Here is an 18361-nt window from a genome sequence, read left to right as displayed (position 1 = left end):
CTGCTCTGCAATGGGATAGGGAGATAATCATTAGAAAGTATTCATTTTCAGGTTTGCTCTCCTCTTTGTCTCCTTTTCCAGGTCAATATCCACAGATAAGTTCAGAACTAGACAAGAAGCCCAAGCTGACAGTATGTTGAATGGCTTCACCTACCATCTGATACAGCACCAATGCCCTTGCAATGTTGGCAAAATGCAGTACAGTGGTACCTTGGGTTACAAACTTAATCCTTTCCGGAGGTCCGTTCTTAAACCAAAGCGTTCTTAAACCGGGGTGCACACTTTCCCTAAGGAGGCCTCCCACCGCTGGTGTTCAGTTTCTGTTTGTCTTCTGGGGCAAAGTTCGCTAACTGGAACACCTACTTCTGGTTTTGCGGAGTTCATTGTCCGAAGCATTCGTTAGCAGGGCTGTTTGTAGACCGAGGTACCACTGTAATTGGTTGGTTCTCATTGGAACTGGTAGATTGGATAGAAGGGAGACCAACAGCAGGTTGAGCCAGAACCAATGATAGGCAGAGCTACTTAGAAACATAGAATTGTAGAGTTGGAAGAGACCACAAGAGTCATCTAGTCCAACCCCCTGCAATGCAGGGATCTTTTGGCCAAGGTGGGGCATGAACCCACAACCCTGAGATTAAGAGTATTACACTCTACCGACTGAGCTATCCAGCTGCGCTTAATTCTAGTTTTGTCCCCATCCTTGTCTCCACTGAGTTGTACACAGACATCTAAGTCAAGGACCTACCAGCCAATGCTACCCCCTGGTTGTAGGCAACAAGGCAGGCAGGTGGGGCTTGCTGAGGCCAGATTGAGGGGCAATGCTCTAGTCACTGGCAAAATTTCGTATTTTTGAATGTTATGGTTGTTCTGATTCAGTTTTTCTGAAACACTTATTTGAAGGCTCAGGAAGTATTAGGAATGGCCAGTGAGTCATTCACATCCCCCTGATCAGATAGATACTGTATATCTTGACAAACCAGGTTGAATCCAAACTAAGTCATACTTGGTTCCACCTGAAACCAATGGGACCAGTTAGCCATGAATTCTGCTCAACTAATTTAGTCTGGCTCCAGATTGAACCAGTGGGTTGAAATAGTAGATTTGTTCCATTATTCCACATTCCAGAAGTTCAACACTGCTTTGCTAGATAGACCAATAGTCTGGCCCTCTATAAGGTAGCTTCCGATGTTCCTGAATCCCCTCTCAGCCATGAAGCACACTGGGTGTCCTTGGACCAGTCACAGCCTAACCTACCTCAAAGGTTGTCATAAATCATGGAATTATAGAGTTGGAAGGGACCCTGAGGATCATCTTCTCCAACCTCCTGCAATGCAGGGATATACAGCAGTCCCATACGAGTATTGAATTTGCAACCTTGACATTATCAGCACCACGCTCTAACCATTGTCATGAGGATAAAATTGGGGGGTGAGAACATATGTTGCCTTGAGCTTGTTAGGAGGAAAAGTGGGATAGAATAAATGAATTAAATAACACGACTTCACTGGGTTTTCCCACAATGGGGTGCTTGGTTGAGCTGGAGCACCCAACACTTGACCACGGCCTTGTTAATCACTTTAGGTGGGGGAGAAACTGTAGTCCCTGAATATTATGTTTGACACTTTTTATTTTAAAAAAAGACAGTAGCAATCATGAACAGGCATCCACTGGCTAATTTAAGAAGTGTTATTCTCTACAAACAAAAAACATCCCTTCTAATCCCACGGGTAATTCTAGCAGGGCTCTCCCTGTTTAACCTCTCTGTTTGGCAAAGTGCTGAATATAGTGCTTTAATTACTGATTAAAATCATACAGAGCTTAGGAGCTTGCCAGGTGCCACTGTGGGCACTGCATGAAATGATGATGAGTTTCATTCAGTGGCAGTGCAATTTTAAAGTCCAAGGCATTAATTGACAGTACTGCAAGAGTAAAATATTTTATAATGTCAGATTATAAATATAAAAAGCTGCTACAGAACTCAAGATATCCGTTTTTTGAAGGGTGTTGATAGGAAGTTTTTAGCTCTGTCACTTGTGTTGACATGGTACTTAGAAAAATTTCTATTTTTTAAAAACGGAACACCTTAACTGTCAGATGATGAAAAGATAGACTGCGTGAGTTTCCCCTCCACCCTTAACTCTTAATAGTAGAATATAGCAATATATACCTTTTTGAAAGTACAGCCATCTTAAAAGGATCAACTTAAAATGGGCGCTTTCAAAGCTCTGTACAAGTAACAGTGTGATTCATCATTCTTATGGATCGAAGAGTCACACTAATACTTTAAGCAATTTCCCCCTTAAAGAATGTCTCTAACATCTCCACTTAGGGAATAACTTTTTTATGGGCTGCACAATATCCCCCGAAAAGGTTGGCTAAACAAATCTGATAGAGGCAGAAATGGACTTAATCAAAGCCAGGTGGATGATATTTATCTATGAATTTTTCTAGGTCCGAACGATCTTGGTTTGAATGTCTGGATGCTACCCAAAAGGTTAAGCATACCCAGAACAAAGTGAATTTTGCGACATCTCCTTGGCACTTTCAGTTCACATTAAAGGGAATGTTCATGTACGTAGGGAAACATCTTTCTCATAAGACTAGAATGCAGGGTCATACAATGAAGCCAAATGATAAGAAAACATATGAGGTGCATGAACATATTTCTATTTATTTGTTTCATGGGTTTCTTCTGCTTCCCTCTTCTGCAGCAAGGAGACGATCAGTACACTAAATATATAGCAGGAGGAAGAAGAAATCATTCCAGAAAGCTTATTACATCTTACAGATGTGTTGGCTGTAATCGTGATAGATTCTGTTGGAATTTATTAATGCTCCTTTATCACACTCCGCAAGGCCATGTGAAGATCAATGTCCATAGACCATCTGCATCCAGCTCTCCTAAAAAATAATTTAGCCTGGCTTCTTACAGACCTCACAGAGAAGCCCAAACTTCAGACGCCCTTCTTGCCCCTGCATAAAACAGATGATCCTTTAAGAAGCAGATACAGGTAGGTAGCCGTGTTGGTCTGCCGTAGTCAAAACAAAATAAAAAAAATCCTTCCAGTAGCACCTTAGAGACCAACTAAGTTAGTTATTGGTATGAGCTTTCGTGTGCATGCACACTTCTTCAGATACACTGAAACAGAAGTCACCAGACCCTTATATATAGTGAGAAGGTGGGGAGGGATATTACTCAGAAGGGTGGTGGGAATGGGTGATTGGCTGATAGGTGTGGTAAACCTGTTGACGACTGTTAATGACTGCAATTGGTCTTACAGGAAAAAGCAAGGGGTGAGATGGCTCAAAATAGCTTTATCATGTATAATGAGATAAGAATCCAATGTCTCTATTCAGACCAGGTCTCTCCATGGTTTTAAGTTTGGTGATAAGTTGTAATTCAGCAACTTCTCTTTCCAGTCTATTTCTGAAATTCTTTTGTAATATGACAACTACCTTGAGATCTTGTATAGAATGTCCTGGAACACTATATTGAAGTGTTCTCCTACTGATTTCTCTGTCTTGTGATTCCTGATGTCAGATTTATGTCCATTTATCCTTTGGCGTAGGGTTTGGCCTGTTTGTCCAATATAGAGAGCTGAAGGGCACTGTTGGCATTTGATAGCATACACAATGATAGTATACACAATTAAATATTCCTGAGATGGTATGTGTGATGTTGTTGGGGCCAGTAATGGTGTTGTCTGGGTGTATGTGGCAGCAAAGTTGGCATCTGGGTTTACTGCTTTAAGAAGCAGTTTGTGCTCTTCCAATCTGCCATTAATTTAGTGAAATCAGGTGGAATGCCTTGAGTTTTTAAAATCAAGATTTCTTGAGTTGAAAGAGTGCTAACCTTAAAAGCCTGGCAATTGGCTGCGTGAGCTCGCAAAAAGCTGCATGCAATGGTATGAAGTAAAGGTAAAGGAACCACTGACCATTAGGTCCAGTCGTGACCAACTCTGGGGTTGCGGCTCTCATCTCGCTTTATTGGCCGAGGGAGCCGGCGTACAGCTTCCGGGTCATGTGGCCAGCATGACTAAGCCGCTTCTGGCGAACCAGAGCAGCGCACAGAAATGCCGTTTACCTTCCCGCCAGAGCGGTACCTATTTATCTACTTGCACTTTGGTGTGCTTTCGAACTGCTAGGTTGGCAGGAGCAGGGACCGAGCAACGGGAGCTCACCCCATTGCGGGGATTCGAACCGCCGAACTTCTGATCAGCAAGTCCTAGGCTCTGTGGTTTAACCCACAGCGCTACCCGCGTCCCTAATGGTCTGATAGGAACATTCTTATTTCTGGCGAAGAGTCTCACAGTGGCATTGTTCCCAGCGGACAACGCACCCAATCCCGACACACGTGTGTGCAGTCATCTTACGTAGCCTTCTAAAGAACTGCACCGGATGTCTTCAGTTGTTTTCCTTCCCCGCCACCTGCCACACTGCAGGTTTCTCTTCAAGGTACGTTGAGTCTAATGGGAATGACACTGATACAACAATCCTCAGACATATGAATGGCCCCATTGACTTCCATAAGGATTACATGAATGAATGAGGATTGCAAGATCAAGTCCTTATCCAGCTCCTAAACTTAGAAAGTACCTAACACCCTACTTTCCTCGTCTCAAAGATGGCAGTGCTGCTCAGCCATTTACAAGATTAGATTCATGCCATATGGAAATAGTGTTCATGTCACAAGGTTATTCCCAAACAAGTAGCAGCATTCTGGCTGGATCCAGAATAAACAGTTAAGTAACAAAGAAGTTACTAATATTTGCCCACCAAATCATTAACGTTTTTTCTTACGGCACCTGTCATTAGGTGCAATACCTGCCCTAGCATGAAACCTTATTTATAAGCTGCTAGCTTCTAAACTGCTTATTTCTGAAAAACAAGGAGAAAAATGACTTTATAATGAGGAGCATCGGCTGGAAAGAGAAGACAAACAAAATCAAGAAGAGGGCCAAAATGACAAAAAAGGGAAAAAAATGGAGTGGAATTTTATAAAATTATTTATAAAATAATGTGATTACTTTTCTCCTGTGATGAAAAGTTTGGTTAAAATAGCACATTTCCAAAATATGACTTTTATAGTCATAAAACATTCATAGTATTTCAGCCATAGTATGAAAATCTGCAGTTTGTTAGACAGCTCAGTTGGTACGAGACTTTTAATCTTAGGGTCGTAGGCTTGAGCCCCACCTTACACAAAAAATTCCTGCATTGCAGGGGGTTGGACTAGATTGTACTTGTGGTCCCTTCTAACTCGGACTCTGTGCAATAAAGCATTTTTCTTTCACTAAAAAAACCCAAGTGTGGCCATAGCATCATAGAATGCACAACGCATATATCGCTTCAAAATGATCTAGTTTTACCACTCTGGTCTTTTACACCTTCCACTTTTTAACAGCTCTTCCTTTCCACTGGTTTATTCATCTCTTTCAGACTTTGCATTTTGCGGTTTCCTCCACAATACAATATACTAGGCAACAGACCAAAGCTTGTACCACAGGCAGAGAACTTCCTTCTCATTTGCTTGTATTGCTTCTAGAAAATCTCTGTTATTATTCATGCGCCTCTGGAGGCATGAATAATAACAAAGTGTTGTGAATGTCTCAAAATTTCATTCATCTAGCTTTACAATTCTCCAGTGATAGATAATTATTTTTATCAGCAAAATGAAAATCTGGATCAGAGAAAAATTATTTGAATTTGGTTCTGTGTACTCTTCTCCCAACAAGGGCAAACAACGACATTGGTGGAATATGATTTTCCATGGAGAAATGGCAGCGTGGGGAAGGGATAACCTCGCATCACTTTCCAAGTTTCCAATCTAGATTTTTTAATTTTAATTTTAAATAAAATGCAGCCATGGAAGAACCCAGACCCCAGAAGTTCCAATCAAGAAACTTCTATTTCATGTCTCAATTGACTCCGAACTCATCATTGAGATTAGATTTTAACACAGATTCAAACCACTGATCCATTCCTCCGATTGATTCCTATGAGAATCCCTAATTATATTAGCCAGAACTTTCTTACCAGCTTTGCATTGACCATCAATCCAGCCCATGTGTGTTGGTTGATTGAAAAACATACCAAATAGAGCCTGAGAAGACATCAAAACTAGTACTCTAATTAACTGGAGGTGAAAATAATTATCAGTATTGATATTCTCTTCAGTTTTGATTTATTCCCTGAAAACAGCATGAAGACTCTTTAATTTTAGACAAAATCATAATTTTGCTCTCTAGGTTCCTGGCATCTGTCTGTCTCAGGAGACAATGGAACAGTGCGTCTTCAGGGATAAATCAAAACTGTTGTAGAATAACAGCGCTGTGGCTGTACAGACCAATGTAGGAGATACGTACCATGATTTATTGCTTTTTCATTCATATTAGAGGTGCAGAGCCATGTGATGTGTCTGTTTACTGGAGAATTTTGAACTGCAAAATTTTCCAGTGCAGTTTAATTTGTATCCAAGCTTTTTCTGATGTGCTAAAGAGTGCTCCAATTTAGCATTTTTATTTTACCTGTATTTAGTATAGAAAGCCAGAAACTTTTAAACTGCTAAGAGTGACTAATATTGGACTTGCAATTGATACCTATAGATTCATTAATAAACTTATGAAATGGAAATTTTTATGTGGAAAAATAAAGCACTGGAAAATTTCCCACTTCACACTGTGGTATAAAATGTGTGTGTGTGTGTGTGTGTGTGTGTGTGTGTGTGTAAATCTTAGAATTATGAGTTGCCCTCAAAGGCAGCAGAAAACAATTGAAAGCAAATATACAGATAACTATTTTTTTCAGAGGTGGAGTTGCATATTCCTAAATTCCTAGATATCACCCAAAGCAAAATTTGAAGTGAATTTCGGATCCCACTACAGCAAATCATCTTAAAAAGTGTGGTGTACCTTTTGATAATACTAACAAGATGTTCAGAGGATTTACTTAAAAGTATATTCTGATATAGTCAAATTACACACTTGATGAACTAAGCAACGATCCCAAGTACACTTATTCACAGAAGTAAACAGCATTGCATTTAATAAGATTTGCTACAATGAAACTGGGTTAGGCTTGAACTTGCTGAGCAATTTTAAAAAAACCACACACTTAAAAACCTAGAACTAATTATACTCTGAAGTTGATTAACGGTAATAATAATAATAGTAATAATATTTTTTTTTATTTATACCCTGTACAATATTCCAGTACAATGCTATGCAGTTCTACCCAGAAATAAATTGGACTGAATTCAATTGGACTGACTTCTATGTAAATGTGCCACTTTAGAATTGCAAGTTATTTGTTCAAAAGCAATTTTCTTCATGGCTAAGAGGAGTTGATTTTCTCATCGTGGAAAATTAGACAATGTTTGCATTTCATAGGAGCAAACATGGTGAATTAACAGAATTATATTGTCGCATCAGACCTGGCTGACATTTGGCTAGTGATATACAAAGAGAAATACTTACTAGGAGCTAAATATTTTCCTTAGATATGATTCCCATTTGCTAAAGCAGGCAGCAGATGCAAAGCAAATACTCTACCACCAAGTTATGATTCAGTTGTTGCATTAAGGTCACTATGTGGATCTACTAGGAAACTTATTGTGGTTTATTATTCAACCCCCTTTCCCCCACTGTCTCTTCTCTTCTCCTTTTACTTATCCCCCCTTTTTTACCGTAAAACTTGGGTGAGTAATAACAGCACAAGTGAATTCCTCTAGCCACCTGACTGGTGAGGGAGAAAAAGCATATAGTTTATTGTCAGTGGTGTAGCAAGAACAAGAAAAGCAACTTACCTGAGCAAATTCTATATAAAGTCTTCCTAGTTTTTCAAGGAGGTTAAAACAAAAATTGGCATCCAAACAAAGCGAAAAGATGAGACAGTCTTGTTAAGTGTCATTGGCCTGGTCTACTTCTTTCCATTGCTATTTTTGTCCCATAAGCTCAGAATCTGATTAGTATATTTAATTCCATGGAGCTTCAAGAATGGCCTACCTTTAATCAGCCTATTGGCACCCACCTTTTTTCCTTCATGTGTTTTAGCAGACTGAGGGGGGAGAGAAAGATAAGGCCAGGGTTGTTTTTTCTTGCATTAATTCTTATTTTTAAAAACAAAGTTTGGGCAAACTTAAGCAACATCTTAGGCAAAAGATATTTAATAAGACTGTATCACAATAAAACACCAACAGCAAATACTTTTGTGGCAAACTACAAATAACGAAATTGAGTGCAGCAAAAGCTTTCAGCAGAGTATTCAAGGGGTGATGAAGTGCAATGTATAGCCTCACTTACTCAAATGTCAACCTTACTTACTGTCCATATTGGATTTGGTGTACCATTTGTGCAAATGAGGCTCTGGCAACTGAAGTACAGCAGGATAACTGTTTCATTGGGGTCTATCATAGGAATGAAGAGATTTATATTTATGTGGAAAAATCATAAGGCACTGTCCTCCAATTATTTAAAAGTGGCTTTTGCAGCAGCCTATGGCTGAGGGATACAGAGGCCTTAGAATACCTGCTTCTAGTAGATATCCCTCCCAGTCTTCCTCTATCCTAATGGCTCGTCTGTGAAGCAAAAAAGTCCCTGAAATACAGGTATCCACGTGTTAGGCTCACAAAAGCATTAGCTCTCTGCAATCCGTTTTTTCAGCCCAGAGAAAGCTTATTTTCTTCTGCTCTGGTTCTGAGAAATGGCTTAATGCCTTTAGGTAGAATGATTTAGGCTGTAAGTGTATCATAGCCTGAAGCAACAGCCCGGGAAAGCTAAAATCAGAGAGGTGTAAGTAAACTCTGTAAAATCAAGAGTAACCAGTTGGAAGCGAATGCAACTTTCAGGTGGGAAGTTACATTTGAAAAGGTCCTCTCTCATCCCCGACTTTAGGCAATGTTAGACCTTGAGCGATTTGAGAAATGAACCGTATGCACAAATATGTTCTAGAGATTAAAAGACTGAGGTTGCAATCCTAACACGTTTTACCAGGGAGCAATGACCTCTGTACTCAAAGAAAGTACACATGCACAACTGTACTGCAAAATCCCTAAAATGGTCACATGTGATGCTGAATGATTAATTACATCTAGTTTTAATTCCAATACAGCAGCAGCTACAGCAGTGATACAAGACAGATAAATCAGCTCGCTGGATTTAAAGATTAGCGTTCATTCCAATCCAGTGCTTTATCAACTGGTGTGCAATGGCTTGATGTGGTGGCACAAAGAACGCACTCTGGTTCCTTTTGTTCAGAATTCCCAAAACCTGAAATATACAAAATATCATATTTCAGCAAGTTAAATCCAGCAAAGAAATTTGCGTAGTTCATCAGGTTAGACATTAATGATTCCACTATATGAAGGATTTTATGGCTAGCAGCCAATTGCTTTAGAGAAGAGATATGCAACTGGGCTAGCCCCAATTTGTTTCATAAAGTATTTGAGCGCACTCCTCCTTGTGCATTTAATCGTTTTACTATTTCCCTCTGCTAAATGTATGACTAAACCTGTGGGAGAAAAACCACACACATGCTCCATGACCTTTTCTAGAAAATATCAGAGACACTAATATATCCTAGGCCTCGGTGTATGTATGTAATCTGACACGTTTGCCGATTACACTTTGTTTTTCAGTGAGTATAAGCAAAGGGCAGCTGGGTGGTCTCTGAATTGCATTTATCTGATCTGCCCCTTAAATTATGATTGTTGGAAATGAATACAGCCAAATGTTAAAAAGCAATGACAGGGAGGAAATAGGAACCATGTCACTCTATGATTCAACTTTTTAGTGGTATATTATCCTGAAAGTTGAGAGTCTGAATACTTTTATACAAATGGAAGCTATTATTATAAAAAGAGGATCACCTCTTCTATTTTCATCTCTATTAGTAGCAGGATGGCACAAAAGGTAAAGCCAAATCCGGATGATTGCTATGTCTACAGGACTTTTAGAGCTTTTTTATGAAATTTGTCTATGCAACTTACTGGAAAGATCTATGGGCTCAATACAAGAACAACTGTCTATACCTATTCTTTTAGCAACACATAATTTTCAATTTCAACGTAATCACTGTACAATAAGGAGTACGAGGACTCTTTTGTCTGCCTGGGGGAAAAAAGCATATCCATACTGCATGCTCTAACCAATACAGTCAGAGGGCAATCAATAAGAAAGGAAATTAAATTGAACTTTACCTCTTCTCTACTGAACCAGCGGGCATCTTCTATTTCAATGTTGTCAACTTTAATTTCTGTAGACACTGCCGCCGCTATGCAGCCAATCATTAGGGACGAAGGCATTGGCCATGGTTGACAAGAGACATACTGAACATGGCCCACTTTAACTCCACTTTCCTCCTCTACTTCTCTTCGAACAGCATTTTCAATTGTCTCACCTAATCAAAGAAGGGAAAGAACAGTTAACTGACAAAGCTCCAAGCTAGAATCACATCCTGTGCTTTATAGCATCTCAAAAGATCTGAAACTTTCTGCACGGATCAGAAGTATCACAAATAAAAGGCAGGCAATATTTCCAACAAAAATGCATCCATAACAGCTACCCTGACATATGCCTTTAGGGGTGACGTGGGTGGCGCTGTGGTTTAAACCACTGAGCCTCTTGGGCTTGCTGATCAGAAGGTTGGTGGTCCAAATCCCCGCTACAGGGTGAGCTCCCGTTGCTCTGTCCCAGCTCCTGCCAACCTAGCAGTTCAAAAGCATGCCAGTGCAAGTAGATAAATAAGTACTGCTGCGGCAGGAAGGTAAACAGTGTTTCCGTGCGCTCTAGTTTCTGTCATCGTGTTCTGCTGCGCCAGAAGCAGTTTAGTCATGCTGGCCACATGACCCGGAAAGCTGTCTGTGGACAAACGCTGGCTCCCTCGGCCTGAAGCAAGATGAGCACCACACCCCAGTCGCCTTTGACTGGACTTAACTGTCCAGGGGTCCTTTACCTTTTTACCATGCCTTTAGAGTCATGTGCAGTTATACCCTTAGACCTATTTCGCTGCCATCCTGGAGCACATCTTGGATGTCACGTGGCCTTCACTTTTCAAGGTATGTAAGACATATATAGGCATAAAAAGACTTAATGACCACAATGTATGTTACAAGAAAGCGGAATTGACATCCCAAAAAACTGACAATGGATTATTAGTTCCATGGCAACCCCTCTGCGGAAGGAGTCTTTCACAGAAGGGGTACCAAAGTCCTGGGGAAATTGGTTATTTTTTTCTTTTTGGGGATGCCAGAAGCTACAGGAGAAAGGGACAAAAATCACCCCAGTCTGCTTACACAACTTCAGAACCAGCCCAGAGTATACAAATTAGTGAATTATTAAAATAAACCCAACATATTTCCAGGTATGTCTATACAAAGTAATATGGTTTGCTGCAGGCCAAAGTTCAAAATCAGAAATCAAAGGGCAAAGGAGTAGTTTTATATTTAACATCTGGGATGGAAATAAAGGAAAGAAACAACATATACAAAGAGAACTCACCAGGCTCTATAAATCCAGCAAGGCAACTAAACATGCCTGAAGGAAATCTTTTTTTTCTTCCCAAAAGGCAGTGGTTACCATCTGGATGAATAACTTGCATTATCACTACGGGATCTAGAATTCAAGTGAGAGAAATGTATTCAAATTTAAACTGTTTCAAAAGACAGCAAGAAAGAACATAAGTGTGCTCATTCTCACTCAGCATTATCATCTCCTTTAAAAGCCTGAAATCCAATTCTCTCCAAGCCCCCCAGACGGTAATCTTAATGCAGGTTCCTTAAAAATACTTATCCACCTGTTTTTTGTAACACAAATGTCTTGCGGGAATATACCTGCCTAGACCAAAAGTGAACTTGGGAGATAAATTACCCTGAGCTGCAGTATGCGTTTGGCATAAATACGGGAGTAAATGACCTAGTTGCACACTCGACAGAAAGCAGTGACCTAATCAGCAACAATTCTTGCCTTCAGCTTCAGTCACAGATTAATGGTCCAGTGGAATACATTTTCAAGTGCAGTGCACAATTCAAAGTACAGTCAGCTTCGGCTTCCTGCAGAGCAGTGTCATGACAGCAAGTTTTCCAGGTCCTGTTGGATACAGTATTCTCTCTTATGCTTCAGGATTCTCTTCTGTCTTCTCTCAATTATCTATTCCAGAGTCCCTTTCTGGAATAGAATAATCTTCTCCAGTGTGCGTTTTCACTCGGTGACCTTAGGTCACTCACTCACTCTCAATCTAACCTACATCACAGGGTTGTTGTGAGGATGACGTCGGGAGAACTATGAACGTCACCCGGAGCTCCTTGGAGGAAAATTGGGGTATAAATGTAAATGATAACAGTAACAACAAAAGTACATTGAAAAGTCCTTACAATTTCCTAACGGCCCCAACCCTACTAAGGCATCCCTCAGGTGATGGCCATGGTTTGCAGTGCTAGTTTCTACAAAACATACTTCTCTGAGTGTGCGAGGGAGGATATGAGTCTGAGGTTTATGCCTGCTCATTCCCAAAAAATAACACTATAGTTTGATTTTGCATCTGAACAGACCCTGTGACTCTTGTCTATATTTTGGTGTGAATTGTTATAAAATGATTCCCATTTGTCCTCCTCTCTGATGTCAAACTATCATTGATGGGGGGGGGGGGGGAATCAGAGGGCTTTGGCCTGACCACCATTTGATGGCTTCATTCAAGCTTTTCATCTGTTGCTTTGTTGTTCATAACCGTTCTGTGACTCTGTTTTTAATCTGTGGGCTTTTAAACAAACTGAGCACCATCTTTTAAATATCAAGCCAATCCTTTTGCACTTTGATATTCAACCTTCTTGCTGCATTCTCCCCTTTCTGTTGGCTGTTCAACCTATACCATTTCCTTGCTGTCAAAATGACGGATATGACAATCCCATTAGGTAAATACGTTTCAAAGACTGATGACCTGTGGAAAATGTATATGCTGCAAGGCATCCAGCAAAGGTTTCAAATCTTGCTGACTTCTAGTTTTGTTAAGGAAATGTCACTAGAAACACCAGCTGTTGGCTCAGCGGTCTTGTATGTCTCCTCCTGTTCACAGCTCCCTTTGTTTAAGCTTCTGAAGAACCACTTAATACCACATCCAACTAACTTTCTCTGTGAATATTACAGAACTGGTAATATCAGTCAAGATCGCAAGGACAAAATAAATAACAAACGATTAAAAACAAAAGAAAATACATGCTATGAGCGGAAAGAAGAAAGATGGCAATAAATCAGTGCGGAAGCAACGTTAGACTATGCATGCAAAAGATCAAATAAAAACTTTAAAAATATCTATACTAGAATATGTTTTATATCTATACTAGAATATGTTTTGTGTGCAAGTTGACAGGAATAGGATGGCCAGCTAAGTCATCCTTGGAATAGATCCATTGGTATCAATGAACTTAAGACCACTTATTTCAATGGATCTACTCCAGGCTTGATTAATACTAGCTGCCACGCAAGGTCTGTTTTTAATACAAAAAAATAAACAAGGAACCAATGTTTTAATGTGATTATTCTAGATAGCCACAGTCCCTTCCTTCTCCCTTTCAGCATGTGCAGTTTTGCTAGGTTGGTTTCAACTAGATAATAAGTTCAGATTGCAAGGAACTACAGTGGGCTGCCCTGAAATTCTTGCACCACTATTAGGGAGAAAACAACGTATTTGCAATTCTCTTACCGACTCGTGGGTAGCATGTGTTGTGAATGCCCTGATGGCTGAGACAGTCTTCCTTTAAGCAGGATTTCCTGTAGCCTCCATCTTCTAATTTGGTTGCGCTGCCGCATGTTGGGCAGAACTGATACCGGCTATCCCATGCCAGGACAGATCTAGCCTGGGCGATGACTCCTTTAAAAAGTGACCACAAAGTGCAAATAATAAACATGCAGGGTTCTTTCAATAGCACAGATTGCAACATCAGCATTCCAATTCACCATGAAAATCAACAGAAGAACTGTTTCATGTTATGCAATTAAAGCTGATACAGAAGTTCTCGTTCTAATACTGTGTTACTTTTGGCCACTTTGGGTCTTTACATATGGGGGTGATTTACTACATCAAAAGTACGGTGTGAGATGACAGCCTTGAAAGCTCAACCACAGCAGGGTTTCCGTATCACTGAAATGTTCCTGATCTTCAAAACAGCCAAGCTAAAGACCCATGAGGTTGCGGTTCATGTAACCAGAATGCTTCTGTGAGAGACAGCAGACAAGGGCAATGGAAAATCAGCCCTAACTTTCTTTAGCTAAGAAACAAAATACAGCTGCATCTTGAGGAGGAGCAGTAGAGAACAAGGAAGGAAAAGGGACAAGAAGAGCAAGCAAGACACATCAAGCTGTGTCCGCAAAAGTGACTGTAATAACCTTATTCCTAGAACAATATTATGGTTTTCGCTGAAGACATATGCTCAATACAGGCAATCCAGTAAGCAGTAACCCACAATACAAATTGAATGCAGAAAAACCTTGCTAGGAATGAGAACTGAAAAGGATAAATAAAACCAACCAGTTTTCTCCCAGCACTAAAAAGAGACAGGTAGGTAGCCGTGTTGGTCTAACGCAGTCGAAATAAATATCTGAAGAAGTGTGCATGCACACGAAAGCTTATACCCAGAACAAACCTAGTTGGTCTCTAAGGTGTTACTGGACAATTATTTATTTATTTATTTACTAAAAAAGATAAACACTTAGGCATCTTACCAGCTTCATTTTCAGACAACTGCAGCAAGGAAGGCATAGGTGGATGAAGAAAATAACACTCTTGATGCTTCTGTATAAATCTATCAGCAGCAGTAGCATCCATACTGAGTGCAAACCAAGCAACCAAACTATCTTCTTCACCTTTGCTTGCCTCTTTCCCCTTCAGAGTAGGAGGCAAGCTGCCTCTCACCTGAAGTTCTACTCCAAGAAAAATCAATGTGATGGTTTCTGGCTGCTCCAGGTATTCCTTTACATCCTTGTAAGAAAGCTTATGGAGTTTAACTTTTGGAAACGGGGAGGTATCTTCACTACCATCTGATGCAACTAATGGACTTAAATTTGAAAAAAGGATGTATACAGTAGTTGGCTGCTTCTGTTTTATGTTCAACCATTTAGCATCTGTTCTCTTCTCACTCTTCCTATCGAGCAATGTCCTGCAAAAATAGATTTCGCGTTCTCCAATTTCACTGGTCAGGAAAAATGGCTCCAGTCCACTCTTCACATTAGCTAATAAGTTAGCTATATTCTTATAGCCCCAAAATTTAGCAATGTCCAGTGCTGTCTGGTTGGATGCATTGGTCATGGACTTGTCACACCTTATTTCAAAAAAATGAAATGAAAAATTGTTAACACACCTTAATATAAGCAACATTTTTATATAGAACTTCACAACATATAAGGTACCATAAAACCACTGCACGATGCACCTTCCCTCACTCACTTCTGGGCAGCAGTTCTGAGCAAGGGAGGGCCACTCAACTGATTCATTTCTTTTGTGGCAACTCGCATAAATGCTGTCACAAACAAGTGGAATGTGCATAGGTTGGAGGGTGTGTGTGCCTGTCTTGTATTTAATGTATTATAATTTGGATTTCATGGGATACAACATAACATACAACAATAATAGCATTTGATGTAAGAAATAAAAGCATCCATTAAGATACAATTAAAAATCAATATGAATACTTAATGCTCTGCACCCACTGCTCACAGCTGTTGCTTCCACTCCTAGACACATTGTGGGCCCCCTGAATGAAGGGCGCCCACCACTGGTATCTTTGGACCAAAGTTTGGGAAACCCTGCTCTCAAAATACACCAATTCTCTTGCAAAAAGTTATTAATTTGTGAATCTTATCAATTCAAGAAATGGTGGCTAGCACAATTAATCTCCCCAGCCCCTGCCCTGGGCTTCAAAATGATCAATGGAAGCATCTCTGTGTACATGATGTTCACAGAATAAGAGAGTTTGAAATATAAGAGGATTTGATTTACTTTTGTATTCCAATGTTAGAGCAATACAGACTCCTGAATTTGGGGCTATCAGGATTAAAACTACGAAGATAAGCAATTTCCATTTTCCCATATAATCCCCATATAATCATTCCGCTGCGTTGTGCAACACGGCAGCAAATATATTTAGACAATTTGAATAAATTAGTTGGCTGTGTTTTTCTCACCCCTTTTCAAGCAGAGCCTGCACGGTCTCAAAGTGCCCATTTCTAGTAGCATACATCAGGGCTGTCCAACCATTCTTCCCAGTTTTATTGATAAGCGAGGGAGAATGACTGAGCAATGTTGCAAGCCTGGTCTTGTCTCCAACAGCAGCAAAATTGTGAAGCTCCGAAATCAACTGCTGCTTTGGATTCCCTTGAACGTCTTGCATTTTCTGTGAACAAAGTTTTAAACACATGAACAGGGTATACAGCGTGTTGATCTGGTTTAATATTATATTGCAATATACACTGAGGACAATATAACGGAAATGGCTAAATGTAACCAGCACAACTCTCATCCTCAAATTATTCTCAGGAAAGCCATTCAGGCTGTTTGCAGAAAAAACAACTCAGAACTGTAACTCATAAGCTTTCCTCAGCTTATACCACCACCAGCAGAGGTAGAGACTTCTCTAGGGCTCACTTGGCAAGCACTTTCTCTTTAGCACACTCAACATGTTTTCTTTTTAACTTCTGCCACCTAATAGGGCTACGTAAGGCTGCACAATCCATATAAAACAGAACTCTTCCATTTTCTGTTTTCATTAAACCGGTTCACAAATGTGCACAGTCACCAGAAGAGGGAGGTGATAGCTAGCTGTTTGTACACCCTGAAGATAATCATAGAACCATAGCGTTGGAAAGAACCACCAGGGTCATCTAGTCCAACCCCCTGCAATACAGGAATTTTTTGCCCAACGTGGGGCTTGGACACACAACCCTGGGATTAAGAGCCTCATGTTCTACCACCTGAGCTAAAGGCTTGAATAGTAATGTGAAGAGTTACTCCGCAGTTGTAGTGGATGTGCTTCCAGCTTAAGGGCTGCAACCCCGCAAATATCTGGAAACGCAGTCAGCTCTTGCAGAGGTTTCCAATACCAAATTCCAGTGCTGGGTCACTTAAACCAATCAGGGGGAGGGAAAAAAAAAGAGTGCCTCCTATCATGTGACGAGTGCCACCTAGAACTCATTCCAAAGGTGAAACTTGCAGACTGTCCTGACCGCTGCATCCCTCTTTTTTAATAACTTTATTTACATGTGGTCTTTTTTACATAGTTCTAAAAGAATAACTACAAATTAAAAGGAAAGCAAAACCACAACCAAACAAGGACACAACTTAAAGACAACCTAAGGACTTCGCTTCCTCTCCTTCTCTGGTGTCCTTTCTTTCCCATCTAAGTTCCCAAGTTGTACTCTTACTAATTTTCTCTGACTTCCTCTTATACTGCTGAATTTATTCAAGTCCTGCTCATCTGTTCACTCGTTTTTTTAATAATAAAACTACTCTACAAACGTTTTCCAATCCTTTTTATATTCTTGACGAACAAGAAGCGCCCCCCCCATTTTTAGACAGCAACCCCCAGATTGCTCGCTACCCCTTCTGGCATCCTCCTGTTGCCATATAATATAGTACCAGAGTCTGGATCCTCCTTCTCGCCAAAGAGGAAACTTTCGGAGGCAAAGTCCAGCCAGACTCGCTCTAGTCTAGGCGAAGGAAAAGCAGATGTGGACCCCTTTAAAATGGGTTAAAATGGGAGGCCTCCGAAGCAAGGTGTTGAGACCGGGGGAAGGGCGCTGAAGGAAGGACCCTGGAAGAGACCGTTACACCACCTTATGGCCCTTCGCCTCCGAGGAACGCTTAGGTAACTCGCTCGCGGCCACCTCCTTCCGGGATCACCTGGACAGGCCCCGCCCTCTCCCGGAAGACGGAGCAAGGCATCCTGGGAATTGTAGTTTCCTCCCAACTGGGTCCCTCCGTAGCCCTCTAATAATACTTAATTTCATACAAATAAGTGCAGGTTATTTTAAACATCTGCATTTTTTTAAAAAAACAAAATAAAACGGGATGCTTTCCTTTATTCTTTCTGGTGTTTGTATACTATTTTTTTTTGGGGGGGGGAGGGAGGAGAATAACAAAAAAAAGCTTCTATGGTGGTGCGTCTTTTTTAAAAAGCAGAGTGGGCTCTCCTTGGCTCTCGTTTCTTTGCAATAAATTAATGGTGATCTCGGTGGAATAAATGGTAAGCTCAGTGGATATAATGATAATAATAATCCATAAGACCCTCCCCTAAGACTGGCATTTAGCAGTCTAGCTAAAAACGGATTGGGGGCATAGCTGTCAATGGTTTCCTTTTTTAAAGGGAAATTCTCTTATT

General features: G+C 40.5%; 1 protein-coding gene across 2 annotated transcripts; it reads right to left on the bottom strand.

Annotated features, from left to right (window-relative positions):
- Positions 1 to 8148: 8148 nt before the first annotated feature.
- On the bottom strand, positions 8149 to 17906 carry NUDT12 (nudix hydrolase 12). Of its 2 annotated transcripts, none has more exons than XM_083703036.1 (7): positions 17620 to 17906; positions 16170 to 16378; positions 14712 to 15307; positions 13693 to 13860; positions 11496 to 11609; positions 10196 to 10395; positions 8149 to 9266 (listed from the first exon to the last, which is right to left on the bottom strand). In XM_083703036.1, exons 2-7 carry the CDS (start codon positions 16373 to 16375, stop codon positions 9156 to 9158), a joined length of 1395 nt encoding a protein of 464 aa, XP_083559162.1. In that variant the 5' UTR covers positions 16376 to 16378; positions 17620 to 17906; the 3' UTR covers positions 8149 to 9155. The 2 variants fall into 2 exon arrangements, with proteins under 2 accessions (XP_083559162.1, XP_083559163.1); XM_083703037.1 differs by having other exon boundaries at positions 17817 to 17906.
- Positions 17907 to 18361: the final 455 nt, after the last annotated feature.

This window comes from Podarcis gaigeae, assembly GCF_964106915.1.
Source record: "Podarcis gaigeae genome assembly, chromosome: 11".
NCBI classification, from domain to species: Eukaryota; Metazoa; Chordata; class Lepidosauria; order Squamata; family Lacertidae; genus Podarcis; species Podarcis gaigeae.
This window is presented reverse-complemented; position numbering and strand designations above follow the sequence as displayed.

What these genes read in the sequence shown, in the direction of transcription:
- NUDT12 (XM_083703036.1), bottom strand. Translation starts at nt 16,375, where the DNA reads ATGCAAGACGTTCAAGGGAATCCAAAGCAGCAGTTGATTTCGGAGCTT. An exon ending in TGCTGGATTTATAGAGCCTG is followed by an intron (nt 10,396 to 11,495) that starts GTGAGTTCTCTT and finishes TTCTTTGATTAG; the next exon opens with GTGAGACAATTGAAAATGCT. An exon ending in GCTGGTTCAGTAGAGAAGAG is followed by an intron (nt 9,267 to 10,195) that starts GTAAAGTTCAAT and finishes TGTATATTTCAG; the next exon opens with GTTTTGGGAATTCTGAACAA.